The sequence below is a fragment of the Ranitomeya variabilis genome, chromosome 2 (assembly GCF_051348905.1).
Source record: "Ranitomeya variabilis isolate aRanVar5 chromosome 2, aRanVar5.hap1, whole genome shotgun sequence".
In the NCBI taxonomy this organism is placed as follows: Eukaryota; Metazoa; Chordata; class Amphibia; order Anura; family Dendrobatidae; genus Ranitomeya; species Ranitomeya variabilis.
The window spans coordinates 838,938,559-838,960,598 of NC_135233.1; the positions used below are offsets into that span (position 1 = coordinate 838,938,559).

A 22,040-nucleotide genomic window follows, 5' to 3' on the forward strand; every position below is an offset into this window, starting at 1 on the left:
CAGTGTTGAACGGGGAGCCGAGCTTACTGCAGTGTTGAACGGGGAGCCGAGCTTACTGCAGTGTTGAACGGGGAGCCGAGCTTACTGCAGTGTTTAGAGGGGAGCCAAGCTTACTGCAGTGTTTAGCGGGGAGTTGCGCTTACTGCAGTATTGAGCGGGGAGCCGTTCTTGCTACACACTGCGCAAATGCGGCTACACACTGCAAAAGTGTGGCTTTATACAGTGGATTCGAGTGACATTGGCGCACCTGGAACATGAATTAAATTGCGTGGGCGTCGATGCCTGTGACTGAACAAGAATAAAGCACACCCCTATGACTACATGAGCAGGTACGATCTCACTGTATTAAGTGCTTTTTGCACATGATTACAGCGCTGTTTTTAATTTCAAAAACATGTCAGTGATGCACATTGCATTACTATCAACAGGCTGGGGACAGTTTAGATGCTAAAAGTGATATGACAGGTTCCCATTAAGGTATCATTGTTTTCAATTTCTTATGACCCGAATGGCCATATAGATGGCTTAGGAGGGTTGATCCTACTGACAGATTCCCTTTAACATACACTGCTCAATCTTAGCTTCATGAAAAAAAACATATATATATAATTAGAAAGAAAAAAATGTTAATTACTAGGTGAATCTAGGTTCATCCAGTTTTAATAATATACCACCTTGCTCTTCTTGAAGCCTTGTCACATGAAATGTTCATCTTGCTTCCATTTCCTTCTTTTTAGTTATTCCACTGATTTTATTAGCAGTGATAATAAAATTATAGCATTCAGCACTGGCCACAGTCGCATAGGGTTCTTTATTCCCCCTCCTGGCTGTCAGTTTCTAGGAAACCATTTGATTAACTTTTTTTTCTGTCTCCACATTACAGCCAGGTCATGACTGTTCTGAATCAGATTGCACTGCAGTAATATGCAGCAGTGTATCTTATTGAGGCAGCAGCGAAGATGCTCTATATGGGCTCATACTAATTTTTGAGAAAAAAAAACGGTCCGATTTCCAGACAGGAAAAACGGCGGACGAGTGCGATGCGAGTGTCATGCGATTTCCGTGTGATTTTTCCTCGGAACGTCCATATGACATGCGTATGCAATCCGTATGCAATGCGATTTTAACATGAGGTTTTACATACAGCATTTCTCTCTATGTAAAAACACATTTTAAAATCGCATTGTAAAATAAAACTGTACCGATCATTTTAAAACCAAATAATCTTCAAAACATATATACATATATATACACTCACCGGCCACTTTATTAGGTACACCATGCTAGTAACGGGTTGGACCCCCTTTTGCCTTCAGAACTGCCTCAATTCTTCGTGGCATAGATTCAACAAGGTGCTGGAAGCATTCCTCAGAGATTTTGGTCCATATTGACATGATGGCATCACACAGTTGCCGCAGATTTGTCGGCTGCACATCCCAAAGATGCTCCATACAAGGCAGGATGGATCCATGCTTTCATGTTGTTTACGCCAAATTCTGACCCTACCATCCGAATGTCGCAGCAGAAATCGAGACTCATCAGACCAAGCAACGTTTTTCCAATCTTCTACTGTCCAATTTCGATGAGCTTGTACAAATTGTAGCCTCAGTTTCCTGTTCTTAGCTGAAAGGAGTGGTACCCGGTGTGGTCTTCTGCTGCTGTAGCCCATCTGCCTCAAAGTTCGACGCACTGTGCGTTCAGAGATGCGCTTAGGCCTACCTTGGTTGTAACGGGTGGCGATTTGAGTCACTGTTGCCTTTCTATCAGCTCGAACCAGTCTGCCCATTCTCCTCTGACCTCTGGCATCAACAAGGCATTTCCGCCCACAGAACTGCCGCTCACTGAATTTTTTTTCTTTTTCGGACCATTCTCTGTAAACCCTAGAGATGGTTGTGCGTGAAAATCCCAGTAGATCAGCAGTTTCTGAAATACTCAGACCAGCCCTTCTGGCACCAACAACCATGCCACATTCAAAGGCACTCAAATCACCTTTCTTCCCCATACTGATGCTCGGTTTGAACTGCAGGAGATTGTCTTGACCATGTCTACATGCCTAAATGCACTGAGTTGCCGCCATGTGATTGGCTGATTAGAAATTAAGTGTTAACAAGAAGTTGGACAGGTGTACCTAATAAAGTGGCCAGTGAGTGTATATACAGTATATACCTATTCTATGTGTATATATCTATTCTATTCTAACATGTCAGTGTGATTTTACTGTTCACCGCACATGAATTACCTGCTTTTCAAAGGACACCGGTGCGTAAAAATCGGACAGCACTCTCATGGTGTGATTGCTGTGCGATTTTTTTTTTCTCGCACCCATTGACTTACATTGGTGAGTCTCGTCCGAGAATCGCAGCAATATGCAGCATTCTGTGATTTTTTTTTCTCAGTCCGATTTCGGCTGAGAAAAAACTCGCAAATGAGATGTCACCTATTAAATAACATTGGTCCGAGTGCAATCTGATTTTTTTATCGAAATGCACTGGTCCGTTTCTCGCACAAATGGGTATGAGCCCTATGGCCAAAAGTATTTGCACACCAAGCATCACATCTAGATGAGCTTCTTGGACATCCCATCCAAAACCTTCAGTGTTCATTATGTTCTTAGCCCCCTTTGTAGCTGTAACAGCTCTCGTTCTTCTGAGGTCTAAAGGTACCTTCACACGAAGCGACGCTGCAGCGATAGCGACAACGATGCCGATCGCTGCAGCGTCGCTGTTTGATCGCTGGAGAGCTGTCACACAGACCGCTCTCCAGCGACCAACGATGCCGAGGTCCCCGGGTAACCAGGGTAAACATCGGGTTACTAAGCGCAGGGCCGCGCTTAGTAACCCGATGTTTACCCTGGTTACCAGCGTAAAAGTAAAAAAAAACAAACAGTACATACTCACCTGCGCGTCCCCCAGCGTCTGCTTCCTGACACTGACTGAGCTCCGGCCCTAACAGCACAGCGGTGACGTCACCGCTGTGCTTTCACTTTCACTTTAGGGCCGGCGCTCTGTAAGTGTCAGGAAGCAGACGCTGGGGGACGCGCAGGTGAGCATGTACTGTTTGTTTTTTTACTTTTACGCTGGTAACCAGGGTAAACATCGGGTTACTAAGCGCGGCCCTGCGCTTGGTAACCCGATGTTTACCCTGGTTACCAGTGTAAAACATCGCTGGTATCGTTGCTTTTGCTTTCAAACACAACGATACACGGCGATCGGACGACCGAATATAGTTCTGGACTTTATTCAGCGACCAGCGACATCACAGCAGGATCCTGATCGCTGCTGCGTGTCAAACTAAACGATATCGCTAGCGAGGACGCTGCAACGTCACGGATCGCTAGCGATATCGTTACAAAGTCGTTTCGTGTGAAGGTACCTTTAGGGGTAAGGTTTCTCCTTGTGGAGAGTGACATACCAGCTCTGGCTTAGTAGGATCGCTACTTTTAATAGGTGACGCTATAGAGTTCAAGTCCTCTTTTTCTCTGAAGAGGCAATTTGCATACTCGTTCTTCTGGGAAGGCTTTCTACATGATTTAGATTGTTTCTAAGGGAATTTCTGCTCATTCAGTTTGAGGTCAGATGCTGATGTCGAACAAGCGGGCTGGGCTCATAATCTAGTTCATCCCAAACATGTTCAATGGGATTGAGTACATAAAGCCTTCTACACCACACTCGTCACACAATTCCTTTATGGACATTGCTTTGCGCAAAGATTGATCTACAAAGTTGGAAGCATGCATTTATCTAAAATGACTTTCTATGCTGTATCATTAACTTTCTCTGTCCCCCATGACGGCACCACGGAGAGAGGGGATCCGCCCACCAAGGACAGGAAACCTACAGATAAAAAGGCGGTACCTCTCTCCCGCATCAGTTTGGTTTCCTGTCCTTGACGGGACCTGCAGCAGATCTTACCTCAGATCGTCGTTGGATTCCGGGGCCAGTCAGACCGGCTCAGGCAGCGGGGGTTCCCTGCCTCGGCTAGGCTGGGCCACCCGAAGCGCCACCGCTGGGATTAGTAGGTCTCTAGGGTGAGCGGGAGACCGCAGCAGCAGCGCTGCGGCTCCTAGAGGAATCCTCACTTTGTGGGGATTCCAGATGGCACGCCCGCGCGAAATCCACTGTGAGGGGTCCCTCCATAGGGGAGCACAGCGCGACAATGCGCGCTCGAACGGCGCATCAGGAAACACCAGCGGCGTGTTGCTGGACTTCCTGGTTGGATTGCGCATGCGCGGGTGCCGCAATGCCTTCTGGTCGGACAGGGCATTCTGGGCGGCGCAGGGCTTGCTGGGACATCGCGGGGCATGCTGGGATTCGCGCATGCGCACAGCTAAGCGTCGGGGAGCGCGCGAAAATCGGCGCGCAGAATATTTAAATGGGGCCTGACTCCCTGGCTAGTTGCTCTAATGGAGTACAGCCAGCATTCCCCAGCAGCTATGAGTGACCCCGAATTGCAGGGCTCACCAGCGCAGCAACCACAGGCAACGCAGCAGCAGCAGAAACGCCAGCAGCAGGGGCAAGGGGCCTCTCATGTCCAGCGGCGTGGAGCCGGAGTGCGGTCTGGATCTCAGCACAGCAAAAATTCTAGTGCTGCATCCGGATCAAAGGAGCACCATACAGTTGATACGGACCATCCACAGCCGGTACTGAGGGTACACCAGGTGGTAAGTGATCTCCGTGAATGCTCCGGCTAATAGAGCCTACCTTTCTCTTGCTTGTTTTAGGGAAGGAAGAGCGCAGGGAAGTCCAAACACAGGATCTGCGCACTTTGTAAAGAAGATTTACCTGCCTCATGGGAAAAAAGATTATGTAAATCCTGTATGGAAGAGACTCTCTGTGAAGGGCTTCCAGGGTTCGCCACAGAACTCAAAACACTAATTAAAACTCAGGTGGAAGATACCTTTAAGTCTCTCCAGGAGGGTAAAAAACGTAAAAAAATTAAACAAAAAACCCCTATATCTGACTCTAGTGACTCGGATAGCGGGGAAATTAGTTCAAATTCCTCCGATTCTTCATCATCCTCTTCATCATCCTCTTCTCAGGGAGGTCGTAGTTGCTTCCCATTAGAAGAAACGGACTCCCTAATTAAAGCAGTCAGAAGTACCATGGGTCTTGCTGATTCCCACACTAAAAAATCAGTCCAAGATATCATGTTCGGTGGACTGGAGCAGAAAAAAAGAAGGGTGTTTCCCCTTAATGATAAAATACAAGCCTTAATAAACAAAGAGTGGAAAAAACCTTTAAGAAAGGCCCTGCTTACACCCAAAAGGAAATACCCTTTTGAAGACCCTGCATGCTCCTTTTGGGAAAAAGCACCCAAATTAGACGTAGCAATCGCTAAAGCGTCAAAAAAGTTTGCCCTACCTTTTGAAGACATGGGGGTCTTAAAGGATCCCATGGATAAAAAAGCGGATGCTTTCCTAAAAAGCTCCTGGGAAGCAGCAGGAGGGGGCCTAAAACCAGCGGAGGCCGCAGCTTGCACTTCCCGCTCCCTTATGGTGTGGCTTGACCAGCTGGAATCCTAGCTCAAGGATAAAACATCCAGAGACAGTATACTAAATACCCTACCAGTAATGAAAGGGGCAGCCGCTTTTCTGGCCGATGCGTCAGCAGACTCCATCAGGCTTTCGGCCAGATCAGCGGTGTTCTCCAATGCAGCCAGAAGAGCCCTCTGGCTCAAATATTGGCCCGGAGACCTCCAAACAAAGACAAAACTTTGTAATATTCCTTGTGAGGGAGAATTTCTTTTCGGCTCTACTCTGGATGATATTTTGGAAAAGGCAGGGGACAAAAAGAAGTCCTTTCCCGTCCTGCAATACCCATCTTACAAACGTCCTTTTCGGAGTAAAAAATTCTTCTGTAGGAAGCCCCCTAGGCCACAAGACAGATGGGAAGACAAAAAGAATAAGAATAAAGGGTTTATTTTCAACAAAAGCCCCACCGATACTAAAAAACCCTCACAATGAACTTTTGCCCCAGGTGGGAGGAAGATTGTCCCTCTTCCTCTCAGCCTGGGAAAAGATAACCAGCAGTGCCTGGATTCTGGACTTGGTACAATCGGGACTGAAATTCAAATTTCTTATGTTCCCTCAGCCGTCCTTCCTGGTGACATCTCAGAGAGCTTCTCCGCAGGAGCGGATAGCTCTGGAACAGGAAGTCACAACATTATTGAACAAAGGGGTTCTTCGGGAGGTCCCCCTCCAGGAAAAAGGGAGAGGGTTCTACTCTCCGATTTTGCTCAGGAAAAAGCTAGACGGGTCTTTCAGGACTATCATCAATTTAAAAAACTTAAACAAACACCTGATTGTGGAACCTTTCAAAATGGAAACAATAAAGACAGCAGTCAAAATGTTGTTTCCGCATTGTTTCATGGTAGTACTCGACTTAAAGGACGCATACTACCACGTCCCCATTCACAAAGACTTCCAAAAATTCCTCAGGGTGGCAATCGAAATAGGAGGGATGGTAAAGCATTATCAGTTTACAGCCCTACCATTCGGTCTCGCAATAGCCCCAAGGGTATTTACCAAATTGATAGCGGAAGTCATGGCAGACCTGAGAAAACAAAACACCCTAATCGTCCCATATCTGGACGATTTCCTGATAATAGGCAACTCTCCCCAACATTGCAAAAACCAATTAGAGTTAGTTATGGACTCTTTGGAAAGCTTGGGGTGGCTCCTGAATCTGAAGAAGTCCAGACTAATACCGAATCAGATTCAGGAGTACCTGGGAACCACGCTGGATTCCATCTCCCAGGAATGCCGCCTACCCCAAGAAAAGATCCAAAAGATGATAGGGTTAGTGTCCAGGGCAAGAGATCTCCCCTCTATATCGCTTCGAGAAGCAATGTCTCTCCTGGGGTCCATGACAGCCTGCATTTCTGCCGTCCAATGGGCCCAGTCGCATACAAGGGAACTGCAATGGCAGATATTAGCAGAAGAAATTTCCCTGAAGGGAAATTTAGAAAGTCAGTTCACCTTCTCGTTAAACACAATTCTCGCTCTAGATTGGTGGACAAAAGACAGCAATTTGGGCCGCGGTCTACCATGGGTGATCCCAGTGTCAAAGGTGGTAACCACAGACGCAAGTCCCATCGGCTGGGGGGCTCACCTACACGATCTAGTGGTTCAGGGGACATGGTCAGACGACGTAAAAGAAGCATCCTCCAACATGAGGGAATTACTGGCAGTAAAATTCGCTCTTACAGAATTCCAAAAACCCCTTCACTCACATCATGTAAGATTGTTTTCAGACAACAGGGTGGTAGTGGCCTACATAAACCATCAGGGGGGAACACACTCTCAACCACTGATGGAAGTGACACATTCAATCTTACAGATGGCCGAGAAAAATTTGGCATCCTTGACGGCACTTCACATAAAAGGGGTGGACAATTTCAAGGCAGATTACCTGAGTCGGGTCTGCCTAAAACAGGGGGAATGGGAACTGAACCAGTCCATATTCAATCGGATAACGGAGATGTGGGGATCTCCGACAATAGATCTCTTCGCAAACAACCTAAATCGGAAGGTGATCACCTTTTGTTCCATAAACCCAGCAGGGAACCCGGTGGCGTTGGATGCTTTCATGATTCCTTGGAAGCACAAACTGGCTTATGCATTTCCCCCTATCACACTGATACCAGCGGTTCTGAGGAAAATAAGGGAGGACAGCGCCCGGGTGATATTGATTGCCCCTTTCTGGCCGAAGAGAACTTGGTTTTCCTGGGCCAGAAGGATGTCCATAACAGACCCTTGGATACTCCCAGACCTGCCCAATCTCCTATTCCAGGGTCCAGTATCACCCGCAGGTAGCGAGGTTACACATGACTGCTTGGAATTTGAGAGGGGGTTACTGATAGAGAAAGGCTTTTCTCAAGGTCTAGTGTCAACCCTCTTAAAAAGTAGAAAATTAACAACTACTAAGCAGTATGGTAAAATCTGGAAAAAATTCCTCTCTTCCTCAGGGGCTAAAGTCTCCGAAGGAATCCCTCTCAAATCGGTGTTAGAATTTCTGCAAAATGGGCTGGAAAAAGGCCTAGCCACTAATACACTGAAGGTTCATATTGCCGCACTTGGGGCACTGTTTAATTACAATCTAGCAAAGAATCGATGGGTTTCCAGATTCGTTAAGGCGGCAGAAAGATCTAGGCCTCTACCCTCACGTAGAGCCCCACAGTGGGATTTAAATCTAGTTCTCACAGCCCTTACCAAAGCCCCCTTTGAGCCCTTAAAAGAACTTCCCTTAAAGATTCTATCCTTTAAAAACTCCCTTTTGGTACCCCTCACTTCAGCCCGAAGAATTAGCGACATACAAGCCTTGTCAGCCGGGCCACCCTGCACACTAATATTGGAGGACAGGGTGGTATTAAAAACTGATCCGGCATACTTACCAAAAGTGGCCTCCCGGTTCCATAGGTCCCAAGAGATCTCTCTTCCCTCCTTTTGTCCTAACCCTAAAAACGAGGGGGAAAAATCACTACACACATTGGATGTTAGAAGGTGTCTCATCCATTACCTGGAGGCTACTAGAGAGTGTAGAGAGGAAGGATCTCTCTTTGTGTGTTTTCAGGGCTCTCGAAAAGGCAAAAAGGCCTCCAAGGGTACATTGGCAAGATGGATCAGGGATGCCATCAACCTCGCGTATACCTCAAGCGGGATGCCAGCTCCAGGGGAAGTTAAAGCTCATTCAACTAGGGCGATGGCGGCTTCCTGGGCAGAGAGGGCCGGAGCAACAATAGACCAGATATGTAGAGCTGCTACTTGGTCTTCACCCTCAACTTTCTTTAAGCACTATCGGTTGGACTTAACTTCTTCTTCAGACCTTACTTTTGGTAGAAGGGTTCTGGAAGCGGTAGTCCCACCCTAATGTACAGTCTCTGCAATTCTCTCCGTGGTGCCGTCATGGGGGACAGAGAAAATAGTAGTTACTCACCGATAACGGTGTTTCTCTGAGCCCATGACGGCACCCGTACATTCCCTCCCTCACGCGTGGGTGTGCACACTTTTATTATGTTTAGTTATGTATATAAGCAATAAACACGCGGTATCTTTATTAAGGTTTAGTAATGTTGAAACATTTGTAATCATTAACCTGATGTTCCCTTTATGCTCTGTAAACAAACTGATGCGGGAGAGAGGTACCGCCTTTTTATCTGTAGGTTTCCTGTCCTTGGTGGGCGGATCCCCTCTCTCCGTGGTGCCGTCATGGGCTCAGAGAAACACCGTTATCGGTGAGTAACTACTATTTTCCCGTTCACTGGTTATGAGGAGCCTTTACCAAATCCTGAAATAAAGCTCCATGCCATTATCTTTTATATTAGGCGGCGTGCCGTCTAGTATGTAGAGTTCTCTAGGCATCTGCCAGTCCATGAACCTGCCAGATAGCCAATGTGATTAGTGTCTAAAGGACAGAGTAGTGATGCGCTTCACTCCTCACTCCAGCCGATGCCTGGGATTGTGCGTCCTGAACTCATGTGCCGCTGCTCGATCAAGGAACCCCATCTCATCCAACTCTTGGGGCTCAGTTTGTCAAGTCACTTTTAGGGGGGTTTGATGCCACAGAAGATAGCTGATTTTTCCACTTAACCTTGTGAGTTTGCACAATCTGAAATAGCAATTTATGGTGAGCATGGCAGATCCAGCAAGTCAAATTTTACAACCTGATTTGTGGAATCCTATGAGTGCCAGATTTAAAGTCATCTGAGCCTTTCAGTAGAACCAACCCACAATACTTCCGATAATTGCCTTTACATGGCTGTGTGCTTGATTTTATCTTACTGTTTGCAACGAATGTGACTAAACCCCTGAAGTCAGTAATTAGGAGGGGTGCCCAAACCTTTAGCCATGTAATGTAGAAAGGTGTTATTCAGTCAACTCTAACTGACAGCTGCTATGCAAGAACAAGTCAAGCTCAAACGTTTTAATGACATGCTATTGTAAGTGAGCAGAAATGACGTTATTACAGTGAGCCTTTACTAGTAAAGTTGCAGATGTCTTAATGAGCAGCATACTGATTGCTAACACTTAACCTGCAGGCGTCTTCTGTTTCCTGCTGTGGTCACTTTACTCATATCTACTCTGACTTTTCCACCAGGATTCGGTCAGTTCATGGCTGGTCAGGTAAGTCTACCGCTGTTATATTATGGAGGTATATATTGCTACACAGCTGAAAAGCATAACGCATGTTTGTACTCATATCACACCCTCCTGTCTCCTTAGCTGACACAGAAAGATACATTAGTTTCACTGTTTGATAATTGTACATGGGCTCAGCAAGGGCTCTCTGAAGACTTTATGTTTAGAGGTGCTTCCACCGCCTGGAAAAATCCCAGAACCAACGTTTTTGTCAGTCTGGTGGTCTTCATTCTAATGAAGGTATGTTGAAGTTGGTGTATAAAAGTACCGCATGTCTCACTGCCTTGTCTACCACTGCATCTTGTTCTTATTATGTTATTTTTACCCCTATTTGCTACCATCTTTTTCTCTTAGTTTTGGATGTCTGCTCTGGCCACCACACTTCCAGTCCCATGCGGAGCATTCATGCCAGTATTTGTAATTGGTGAGTCCCATAATGTTTATTTAGCAGCAATATGGTGCGTTGCATAACATATTACAATTGGATATTTATAAGGGTCAATAAGTTCTTTCTGAGTTCACTGACTTTATTGTTATCAGCAAAATTAAATTGAAAGACACAGGAAACTCAGGCTGACAGCTGCCTGTTACACAAAGGTCGATTTCTGTTATGATCCCAATGGCAGAGGATCTCTGATATTCCGGCAAGATAGCAAAAATATAAATACTGCTCTAGGGAGGTGGAAACTGGGCTAACCGCATACCTGATCCTGACACAAACAACTAAAAGTAGCCGGTGAACGTGCCTACGTTGGTTCTAGACGTCTCGAGCCAGCCGGAGAACTGACTAACCCCTAGAGGGAAAAAATAAGACCTCGCTTGCCTCCAGAGAAATTGAACCCCAAAGATATAGAAAGCCCCCAACAAATAATAACGGTGAGGCAAGAGGAAAACACAAACGTAGAGATGAACTAGATTCAGCAAAGTGAGGCCCAATAGTCTAGATAGCAGAAAATAGATAGTGGACTATGCGGTTAGCAGAAAAACCTACAAAACATCCACGCTGAACATTCAAGAACCCCCACATCGACTGACGGTGTGGAGGGAGAATATCAGCCCCCTAGAGCTTCCAGCGAGTCAAAAAAAATCAAATGTAAAGCAAGCTGGACAAAAACACTGAATAATGCAAACGATCCAAATTGTACAAAACAGACTTAGCTTTTCTTGCATGAGGCAGTCTGAAAGGAATCCGGAGGAGACCAAATAGGTCTGGATACAACGATGCCAGGCAAGAGACTGAGTCCAGAGGAGACTCAAATAGGAAACACCCGCTGCTTAACGACACAGCTGGAGCTCAGGCCTGCAACAAGACATACCTAACACAATACCGTTAGTGACCACCAGAGGGAGCCCAGAAACACAGTTCACAACAGTACCCCCCCCTTGAGGAGGGGTCACCGAACCCTCACCAAGACCCCCAGGGCGATCAGGATGAGCAGCGTGAAAGGCATGAACCAAATCAGCCGCATGAACATCAGAGGCGACAACCCAGGAATTATCCTCCTGACCATAGCCTTTCCACTTAACTAAATACTGGAGTTTCCGTCTAGAGATACGAGAATCCAGAATCTTCTCCACCACGTACTCCAACTCGCCCTCAACCAAAACCGGGGCAGGAGGCTCAACAGCAGGAACCATAGGCACCACGTACCGCCGCAACAAGGACCTATGGAACACATTATGAATAGCAAAAGACGCTGGAAGGTCCAAGCGAAAAGACACCGGGTTAAGGATTTCCAAAATCTTATAAGGACCGATAAAGCGAGGCTTGAACTTAGGAGAGGAGACTTTCAAAGGAACATGCCGAGAAGACAACCAAACCAAATCCCCAACACGAAGTCGGGGACCCACACCGCGGCGCTTGGCAAACGACAAATCCATCAGACTTAAAGCAGCACCAGAATCCACAAAAGCCATAACTGAGTAAGAAGATAATGAACAAATTAAAGTCACAGACAAAATAAACTTAGGCTGAAAAGTACCAATGGCGACAGGATTAACTTTTTTCTTTAAACGTTTAGAGCTGCTGAGATAACATGTGTTGAATCACCACAGTAGAAACACAACCCATTTTGACGTCTATGATTTTGTCGCTCGGCTCTGGTCAGAATTCTGTCACATTGCATAGAATCAGGTGACCGTTCAGACAGCACCGCCAAAGGATTATCAGATTTGCGCTCCCGCAAACGTCGATCAATTTGAATGGCTAAAGCCATTGAATCATTTAGACCTGTAGGGATAGGAAACCCTACCATCACATCTTTAATGGCTTCAGAAAGACCATTTCTGAAATTTGCGGCCAGTGCACACTCATTCCATTGAGTAAGCACGGACCATTTCCGAAATTTTTGGCAATATATCTCAGCTTCGTCCTGACCCTGAGAGATAACCAGCAACATTTTTTCAGCCTGATTTTCAAGATTAGGCTCCTCATAAAGCAAACCAAGTGCCAGAAAAAACGCATCAACATTCACCAATGCAGGATCTCCTGGCGCCAGAGAGAAGGCCCAATCCTGAGGGTCGCCGCGCAAGAAGGAAATAACAATCTTAACTTGCTGAGCGGAATCACCAGAGGAACGAGGTTTCAGAGACAGAAACAATTTACAATTATTCCTAAAATTCAGGAATTTAGATCTATCTCCAAAAAACGGCTCAGGAATAGGTATTTTTGGTTCAGACATAGGGCTATGGATAACAAAATCCTGAATGCTTTGCACCCTAGCAGCAAGCTGATCCACACTAGAAGTCAAAGTCTGGACATTCATATCTGCAGCAGAGTTTCAGCCACTCAGAGAAAAAGGGGATGAAAGAAGCTAGGCAAACTGCAGCAAAAAAAAAAAAACAACAACAAAAAAAACCTCAGAACTTCTTTTTAATCCCGCTTCTGCGATGCATTAAACATTTTCTTTTGGCCTGGCATTCTGTTATGATCCCAATGGCAGAGGATCTCTGATATTCCAGCAAGATAGCAAAAATATAAATACTGCTCTAGGGAGGTGGAAACTGGGCTAACCGCATACCTGATCCTGACATAAACAACTAAAAGTAGCCGGTGAACGTGCCTACGTTGGTTCTAGACGTCTCGAGCCAGCCGGAGAACTGACTAACCCCTAGAGGGAAAAAATAAGACCTTGCTTGCCTCCAGAGAAATTGAACCCCAAAGATATAGAAAGCCCCCAACAAATAATAACGGTGAGGCAAGAGGAAAACACAAACGTAGAGATGAACTAGATTCAGCAAAGTGAGGCCCAATAGTCTAGATAGCAGAAAATAGATAGTGGACTATGCGGTTAGCAGAAAACCCTACAAAACATCCACGCTGAACATTCAAGAACCCCCACATCGACTGACGGTGTGGAGGGAGAATATCAGCCCCCTAGAGCTTCCAGCGAGTAAAAAAAAATCAAATGTAAAGCAAGCTGGACAAAAACACTGAATAATGCAAACGATCCAAATTGTACAAAACAGACTTAGCTTTTCTTGCATGAGGCAGACTGAAAGGAATCCGGAGGAGACCAAATAGGTCTGGATACAACGATGCCAGGCAAGAGACTGAGTCTAGAGGAGACTCAAATAGGAAACACCCGCTGCTTAACGACACAGCTGGAGCTCAGGCCTGCAACAAGACATACCTAACACAATACCGTTAGTGACCACCAGAGGGAGCCCAGAAACACAGTTCACAACAGATTTCCATGTACTCTATCAGCACACTTCAGCTGTACTGGTCAAAATTAGATTTACCATGAGAGACCACCCCTGATATAGACCAAATGGTTTCTGTGTCTGTTTTCAAAAACCGTAAATCAAAGGGGTTGTATGCAGAACACACACTTCGCACCTATTTTATAGATCAGTAATAATTTGAGATCCCAGGGGATGCAACAGTGAAGAAAAACAGGTGGCAAGTACTTATCCCAATTTTTGCCTATGGGACTGATAGACATAGGTGTGTGCCATGTACTGGGCTTGGTTACCTCTGTTAGGTCCATAGACTGTAAATGGAGGGGCAACACGCATGCACAGGGCTTGGGATCCCATTTCTTGTGATTTTTGGGGTCCACACAATCCAACTTATCTTATGAATGGGTGGCTAAGTTGAAATCTTGGCAATCTCCTATAAATATATATAGTATGCCTTTCTTGGGACAATTGCTCTTACAGAAGAATATTGTTAATGAACTTTTAGGTGGCTGTCTATCAGAGGTTTCACTGCATGTGGACTGACAAATGAGAGATCACATGATGCCCGGACGCTTACCAAATATTCATCTAAAGTTTAAAATGTCAGCATGGTGCTATGCTTATTATCTAGTAGTGGAGTATTTATAAGTGGCCAATGCCTTATGATGTGGTTACCCAGCACAGCAGGGGTCTCCCTCCAACTTTCCATATTATTCAAAGTACTCAAAACTATTTAAAAAACAAATTCAGAGCACGACACAGTGTGAATGCCCTTTGTATAGGCAGATGTAAATTTGGCAATAGTGATGACTCTCGCCTTTAATTGTTGTGATAAGTGAGGACAACTCTCACAGCCTGCAAGTCCGACACTTGTATACCAGCTGCGGGCGCCTCCAGGAGCCACCAGAGGCTTCACTGACATCCACTTCCCAAAATGACACTTTGCCAAGGGTAGAATGCAAAAATGAAAAATGTAAAAAGATTGAGGCACTAGTGCTTCTCAATGTGGAATATACAAACATTTATTAGGCTCTAAAAACGATGCATTTCAAGGAATACACCACTATGCATTCTCTGGAGAAGAGGTGTGTTCCTCGAAGCGTGTCCTTTTTAGACCTTAATAGGTTACTGTATTTTCTACACTGAGTCACGCTTTTTATTTTCACATATTAGATAAAATGTATTATTTACTCACTGTAAACATTGAAAATAACTCTGTTTTCTAACACTTCTCATTACCTTTGAATAAGAAAGTCAGACATAAACAGCCGTCTTCTATGCTAGGACATCCAACACAAATGACCACACATCTAAGTTGGCACCTCTGCAGTACCCATTGTTTTCTACTATAACATCTGTCACAACAGTGCCTGATTTAGGAAAACACTTTAACCCAGCATTCCCTTTGCCAAGGAAACTTTCACATACTGCTCAAATATCTCTCAAATAAGTCTTAGATTGGTTGAGCTAAAATAAAGAGTAAATATCTGTGCGCTTCCTTCATGCCTTCCATAGTAGATACACGTACAGATGGAAACGTGATGTGCATTATATGTGATCCCCTACAGACACAAAAGTGTTTCTTGGCAGATATACTACTTCAAAATGAATCTGTCAATATCTCTGGTCTGTACTCTGCATTGAAATTCCTGGGAACTTGATTTTTCAATGGTGAGGAAATCAATAAGAATGTCAAAATATCACATTCTCTTGACATCTGCTAGTCTACGTAAGCCAAGTAACTTGGGAGCAGTGGTTGCAATTGAGAACCAAGGGTATGACCACATGGGTCAGATATGGGAGAGCAACAGAATTTCCGTTATCATTTTCCTTTCATATTACAACATTGTTGATGAGATTTTACTAAATTAGATTTAATAAAATTACCAGTGTAAATTGAGAGCCACAGATGAAAGGTCCCCTTAGGTTCCCTTCACACAAACTTTTTTTTCACGTACTGTGCTAGGATTTATTAGTGATGTGCTTTTTCACAAGTTTTTTCCAACCGATAGAGAACAAGAAAAACTAAAATGAACATGGAAGATAATGAACAAAGTGGGGTGGGGGAATGATAAAAGAAACAAGAAAGAGGCCAAATTTGCTGATTCTCATGATAGTGTCTACATTTATGGATGTTGCATCCATCCATCATTGCTGTCCTTTGAAATTGGTATGAATTCTGGCCTAATTGTTACTAATTGGTATCTGCGGCTACTAGCTTCATTAAATGTCATAAAACCACCTTTTAAGAGCAGATGATAAAGACACATTTCAAGGACGTTTTTCACTGTATTCAGAGCTCAGCTTCTCCTGCCTCAAAGGGGTCTTCAGTACTTGACAACCTTTTTTGAATGCCCCTCAGTGTGCTAAATAAAATAAGACAAGCATACTAACTTCCCAGACTAGTGTCGCTTATTCACTCCGAGTATCTCATCCACCTGGAAATCTCTTGATATTGTGTACATCATGTGGGCTCTCCAGCCTCAAGATTGTCTCAAGATCAGGAGCATACCGTCCCCCAGCCTCCCATCTTCCTGCTTACCAAGGAACGGTGCGCTCTTGAAAAGTGCCAGTTCGGACCAGTGAGCTCTCCGTTGCTACATGCACAGGTAGCATTGCCTGTGCAGCCTCGAAGGGGCTTTCTGGATAGCAGTGCTTACAACCTCTCTTTAAGTTTAAGCACTGTTATTCTATCAGAAGAGACCGGCTACCTCTGGATGCAGCAGTGGCCGGTAACTTAGTCAACATTCAGTAATTTATAGTATTAAAAACAGAGCTTTTTTAGTAAGGGGTAAATTAACAAGTTTCTTGTTTTTACCATGCACTTTGCAATATTTCCCATTTATGTTGTTGAGAAAAAGATTTTTGAATATGTTGGAAAATGATTTATGCTGCACATGCCCTTAAAAATACCAATATCAATTTTATAATAGGTGCTGCGTTTGGCAGGCTTGTTGGAGAGAGTATGGCAGCTTGGTTCCCAGATGGCATTCACAGTGATGGCAGCACATATCGGATTGTACCTGGTGGCTATGCTGTTGTAGGTAAGAAGTTGTTTGGCTCTTCACTGCATTATTAATATTCTCCAGGTTTAATCCTTATAATTGTGCGTCCTTCTCTCCATTAGGGGCTGCAGCGCTTTCAGGAGCGGTCACACATACGGTGTCTACTGCAGTTATTGTTTTTGAACTGACCGGACAGATTTCTCATATATTACCAGTGATGATTGCTGTCATTCTGGCAAATGCAGTGGCTCAGAGTCTGCAGCCTTCCCTATATGACAGTATTATCCGCATTAAAAAACTGCCTTATCTTCCAGAGCTGGGCTTTGGGCATCAAGAGTAAGTGCTGGGTTTGTTGTATAGTTATATACGGTCTCATTTGTATCAATCTAGGAATAATGCTCCACTTCAGAGGAAATACAGGGTGCTAAGCTCAGGAGTGGTGCATTGGGTCCCCCACTGGTGTTTTTGTTTCCTCTTGCGGTGGGACTGGCATGTGACTGCTGCTGCAGATTACTGGTCGCAGCATTGACGGAAGCATCACCATTGTGGCCAGTGATTGACTGCGGCGGTCACATGTCCGTATGATCAAAACAGGATGTACAGAGACCGACACAGTAAGTCCTAGTTCATATTTCTTGTACTGTTGAAAATTGAAGCAATTAGCGTCTACACAGTTGCATAAAGATTGTTACTTTTATTGTTGAAATTGATCTGTTATCAGACAAGTACATTCTCATAAGAGACTATTCAGAATAAAAAATGGTGCTTTTAGTCTTATGGAGTAACCAGAGAATACATTGGACTCATAGTCTCAGTAAAATTAGGAGGCAGGACTTTCCTCGCCCCTTCCTACACTACTCACAGTGATTGACGGGTTGCTACTTAGACCGAGAGAGGCATGGGCAGCACTCCCTTCATGAATACACAAAACCCGTAAAATATGCGGCCTTGTGTCTTTATTGATTGCCCCTTTAGCCAAATGGCACAATATTTTATTTGATTGCCTTTAGGCTAATGTAAGAGTAGACCTGTCCCCAAACTATGCTGCCAGAAGAGCTTAATATGATGACTTATCAGTTTTTTGTGAACTTTTTTATGTTGGTCACACAGTTCTGCTCATTAGAGAATTGAAAACCTCAGGCTGTCTGAACATGGATGTTCAGTGTTATATAGCACCAACATATGCTGAGGTTGTAATCGCTATAATAAACAATAGGGTTGCAATACTTTGTGATCAGGGCATGTAAAGGCTGTTACAAGCTGTCATTTACAGCCTTGCATTTGTTGCATTTTTCATAGCTTGACCACTAGGAGGAGCACATTTGTTTTCTAGCCCATGTGTTTCGTCTTTGCATAGTTCTCGGTGCTAGCATGCCTCTTCTCTGCAGCTCAGTGTGCTGGGTGCGATACAGCCTCTGTTTACACCTCGGCTTTCCTTTACGTTTGGCATATGCCTCACTTTTTGCAAAAACATCAAAACACTTGAACATGTACGGTATGATATCACAGAGGTGATCTAAATTTTGAGAAATACAGCATGCTTAAAAGAGAGCAAAAAACATATTTGTACAAAGAATCCTATTTTCCTTCTCACTCACATAACATCTGGATGGCCCATAGATTCCCGACAGATGTGCTCTGTGATGGAATATGCGTTGTCACAATACATAAATGCAACTGTGATATCAGATGGAAAGAGCGCATGTAAACACTTTACTTAGGAAGGCTTACTGACAAATAAGAGTGTGGGTAAAAAGGCGTGATGTATCATCAATATCAGGGCTTCCCATCCAGTCATCCATGGAACGTGGCCGGCCTGGAGCTGTGTAACGTCTGCCATCTGACAGGAGTGTGCACAGTCAGCTTAGCTCTGAGATCAGCCAAAAAACCCAGTGAATGGAGCAAATGTACACTACCAAGCACGGTCATGCTAAAAGCTACGGGGTTATGCACTATGGGGCAGTGTAAGCACCCGCTGGATTATCATGGCCCCTTATAACAGCTGGTCAATTAGAGCCACACTCCCATTGATCTAATATTGATGACTTATGGTTAGGCCAAAAGTGTTAACCCTGCATATCGGCAAAAATCTACATCTGGACTGCAGGTCATTTACCACAATCTGCCTTTCATTATCCTGTGATAATGGGACTGAGTCATCTGATGTCTTTGTTAGCTGTTTAACTCCAATGATGCCACTAAAGTAGCATTTAAGAAGGTAGACTGAGAGAGGGGGATGCCAATAACACAAGCAAGTGATGCCGATGCTTGGCCATTGCATCCAGGACCTAACAATAGCTGCCATCTTACTCAATCAGCCCAGTTGCCAAGAGTCCGAACTATACAAAGATCCAGAACAGTGGACATTCTCTGCACTGGGACATAAAACAATGTACAGTGCTGCTCCATACATTGCTTACAACCGTCCGCTGCCAAAACGGATATCAGCTGATTGTTGGGGGTGTCAGAACCCCACTAAGCTCTTTTTGATGACCTAAGTCCCAGAAAACCCATTTAATTCATAAAATAAACAATGCTAGTTTTTAACCAAGACGTAGTCACTGTGTAATGTAAATGTTATCCAGTTCCTATGCCAGTCTGCTCCTTTATATTGTTTTGTGATTTAGATTCTGCTGTCCATACGTCACAGTAATAAAACATGTTATATACCCTGTGTTCAGTAATGTCACACTGACAAATACTCAGTCTATTGTAAGATACCACAAATCATCACTTCTTATGCACATAATAAGGTTTTATGAGTATGACCAGACGTCTAAAGCCGCTTACCAGATATTCTTTTATACTTCTGTTCCAGGAGGTACAATGTTCGCGTTGAGGACATTATGCTGAGAAATATTCCCTTTTTATCATTAAACACCAAGTACCGAGAGCTTCAGGAACTACTTACAGACTGTCGTCTGAAGAACCTGGCTTTGGTGGAAACCGCAGGTAAACGATTACAGGGTTAGGAAATTACATGTGCAAAACTGACTGTACAGAAGTCACACCACTGCGGGTTGTAATCCACATATTACCTGTTTCACTTCTGGAAATTATGGTGAAAGCACAAGGTATTGGGGTAATTATGTTTAAGGGGAAATGAAAATGTGTCAAAGATTGGCATGAAACTTAAAGGGAACCTACCACCCCGTTTTTTAAAGATTAGATAAAAATAGTGTGAAATAGGGGCAGAGCTGGGCTTTACATTACTGCCTTTTTGGGCCTTTACACCCCCGTTAGGCTGCCGAAATACCTTAGTGAAGTGTCCGTTTTGACCTGTCACTCAAGCTGGTCAGGTCGGATGGGCGTGGTCACAGCGCTGTTTGTCCCCCAGGATCCTGCTCATCATTACGTTGGTGGCGTAGTGGTGTGCGCATGTCCAGCAGGCGAATCCACTGCCCAGGAGATGAATAACGGCGCGGTCTTCGCTATTCAGCCGTTTACCGGTGGGCGCGGCCATCTTTCCTGTGGCCGCGCCTGCGCAGATGGAGCGCTCTGCTGCCCGGGACTTCAGGAAAATGGCCGCCGCGATCTCCATCTGCGCACGCGCGGAATCCCGCGGCCATTTTCCTGAAGTCCCGGGCAGCAGAGCGCTCCATCTGCGCAGGCGCGGCCACAGGAAAGATGGCCGCGCCCACCGGTAAACGGCTGAATAGCGAAGACCGCGCCGTTATTCATCTCCTGGGCAGTGGATTCGCCTGCTGGACATGCGCACACCACTACGCCACCAACGTAATGATGAGCAGGATCCTGGGGGACAAACAGCACTGTGACCACGCCCATCCGACCTGACCAGCTTGAGTGACAGGTCAAAACGGACACTTCACTAAGGTATTTCGGCAGCCTAACGGGGGTGTAAAGGCCCAAAAAGGCACTAATGTAAAGCCCAGCTCTGCCCCTATTTCACACTATTTTTATCTAATCTTTAAAAAACGGGGTGGTAGGTTCCCTTTAACCGAAAAAAAAAATGAACTGGAGTATAAGTTGGAATGCATGCAAAATAGGAGCATGTTCAGCATGTTCTCACTGGCCATAAAACAGACAAAACCCAAGACAGAAACAAAATGAACATATACCCTGCTGTAAGTAAATAAGCAATAACGTAGGGTACTTGGTAAACACCGTTTACTAAGTCATCCCACCAGCATCAAGGTGTACCCAAATCGGATGGTCCTAACCTCTAGTATTAAAACTACCATGTGTTGAATATGGACAACCAGCAAATGGGGAGCTATATAAAGGTAATGTCCAGCTCAAGGAAAAGGGGGCAACACCTTTACCTGCACTAAATGCATAAACCTGAAACTTAACCGCAAAAAATGAACTGGAATGTAAGTTGGTATGATTATAAGGCCAGGGTTACACTTGCGAGTGCAATGAGAGAAACTCGCCTCAATATCCGACCAGGGGCGCCGCTACCATGTGGCAAGTTGAGTGCTTTGCCTCAGGCGGCACTGCCGTCACTGAAGTGAGGGGGCGGCAGATTCTGCCGCTGTAGTAACTGAATTTGTGTTGGAGACGCAGGTTCAGTTAGTACTCTATTATACAGGGCTCAAGGCCGGTGTCAGCACCCGGGCAAGTGCCGGGGCCATAGTGAGAAGTATCACCAAAAAGAGCTGGATCACCAAAAAGAGGGTTCTGCTCCTCCTGCAACATTACCTCAGCTGCGACATCACTGACAACACGTGACTGATCACATGCTCGTGACATCATGAAAGGTCCTCTACCTCCCGGACGTAGTCTCCAGTATGGTAAGTATGTGCTCCGGCCACTGCTCTGTGCAGCTCCGCTGCTGAGGTACGGCGGCCGCATTGTTCTGTGCTCCTCCGCGCATACTATCGGGCGGCTGCAGTGACTGGCGGAGAGCTGGGTGTGTCAGGGACCAGGTGCAGTTTGTGCGTGTTCACAGTTCTGTCTGTGCTGCGGATTCCCTGCAGATTTTACAAGTTCACACATCTAGACCTTGCTGTGGATTCCGCACACGTCTGCAGCAATCTATAGTACTATACAGGTAGCGGGAGTTTCACCATCCCATTCACACACTGCAGAAAAATGCAGGGTGTGAAATCTGCCGCTGACTTCACCATAGCCTGAGTAGGGTGAACTCATCAGTAACCTGTGGATTCACTCACAAAGCTGCAGCAGATATTTCCTGCAATGTGTGAACATGGCCCAGAGTTAAAGAATAAATATAAGCTGAGCTATATGCTACG

At 45.1% G+C, this 22,040-nt stretch overlaps 1 protein-coding gene across 2 annotated transcripts in view; it reads left to right on the plus strand.

Annotated features, from left to right (window-relative positions):
• Positions 1-22,040, plus strand: part of CLCN2 (chloride voltage-gated channel 2) — a 197,229-nt gene that overhangs the window by 120,541 nt on the left and 54,648 nt on the right. For both annotated transcript variants that reach the window (XM_077290099.1, XM_077290100.1), the window contains exons 11-16: positions 10,036-10,120; positions 10,220-10,375; positions 10,490-10,559; positions 16,753-16,863; positions 16,947-17,160; positions 19,643-19,776. In XM_077290099.1, coding sequence (XP_077146214.1) covers positions 10,036-10,120; positions 10,220-10,375; positions 10,490-10,559; positions 16,753-16,863; positions 16,947-17,160; positions 19,643-19,776 — 770 coding nt within the window. The remainder of the gene's footprint in view (positions 1-10,035; positions 10,121-10,219; positions 10,376-10,489; positions 10,560-16,752; positions 16,864-16,946; positions 17,161-19,642; positions 19,777-22,040) is intronic.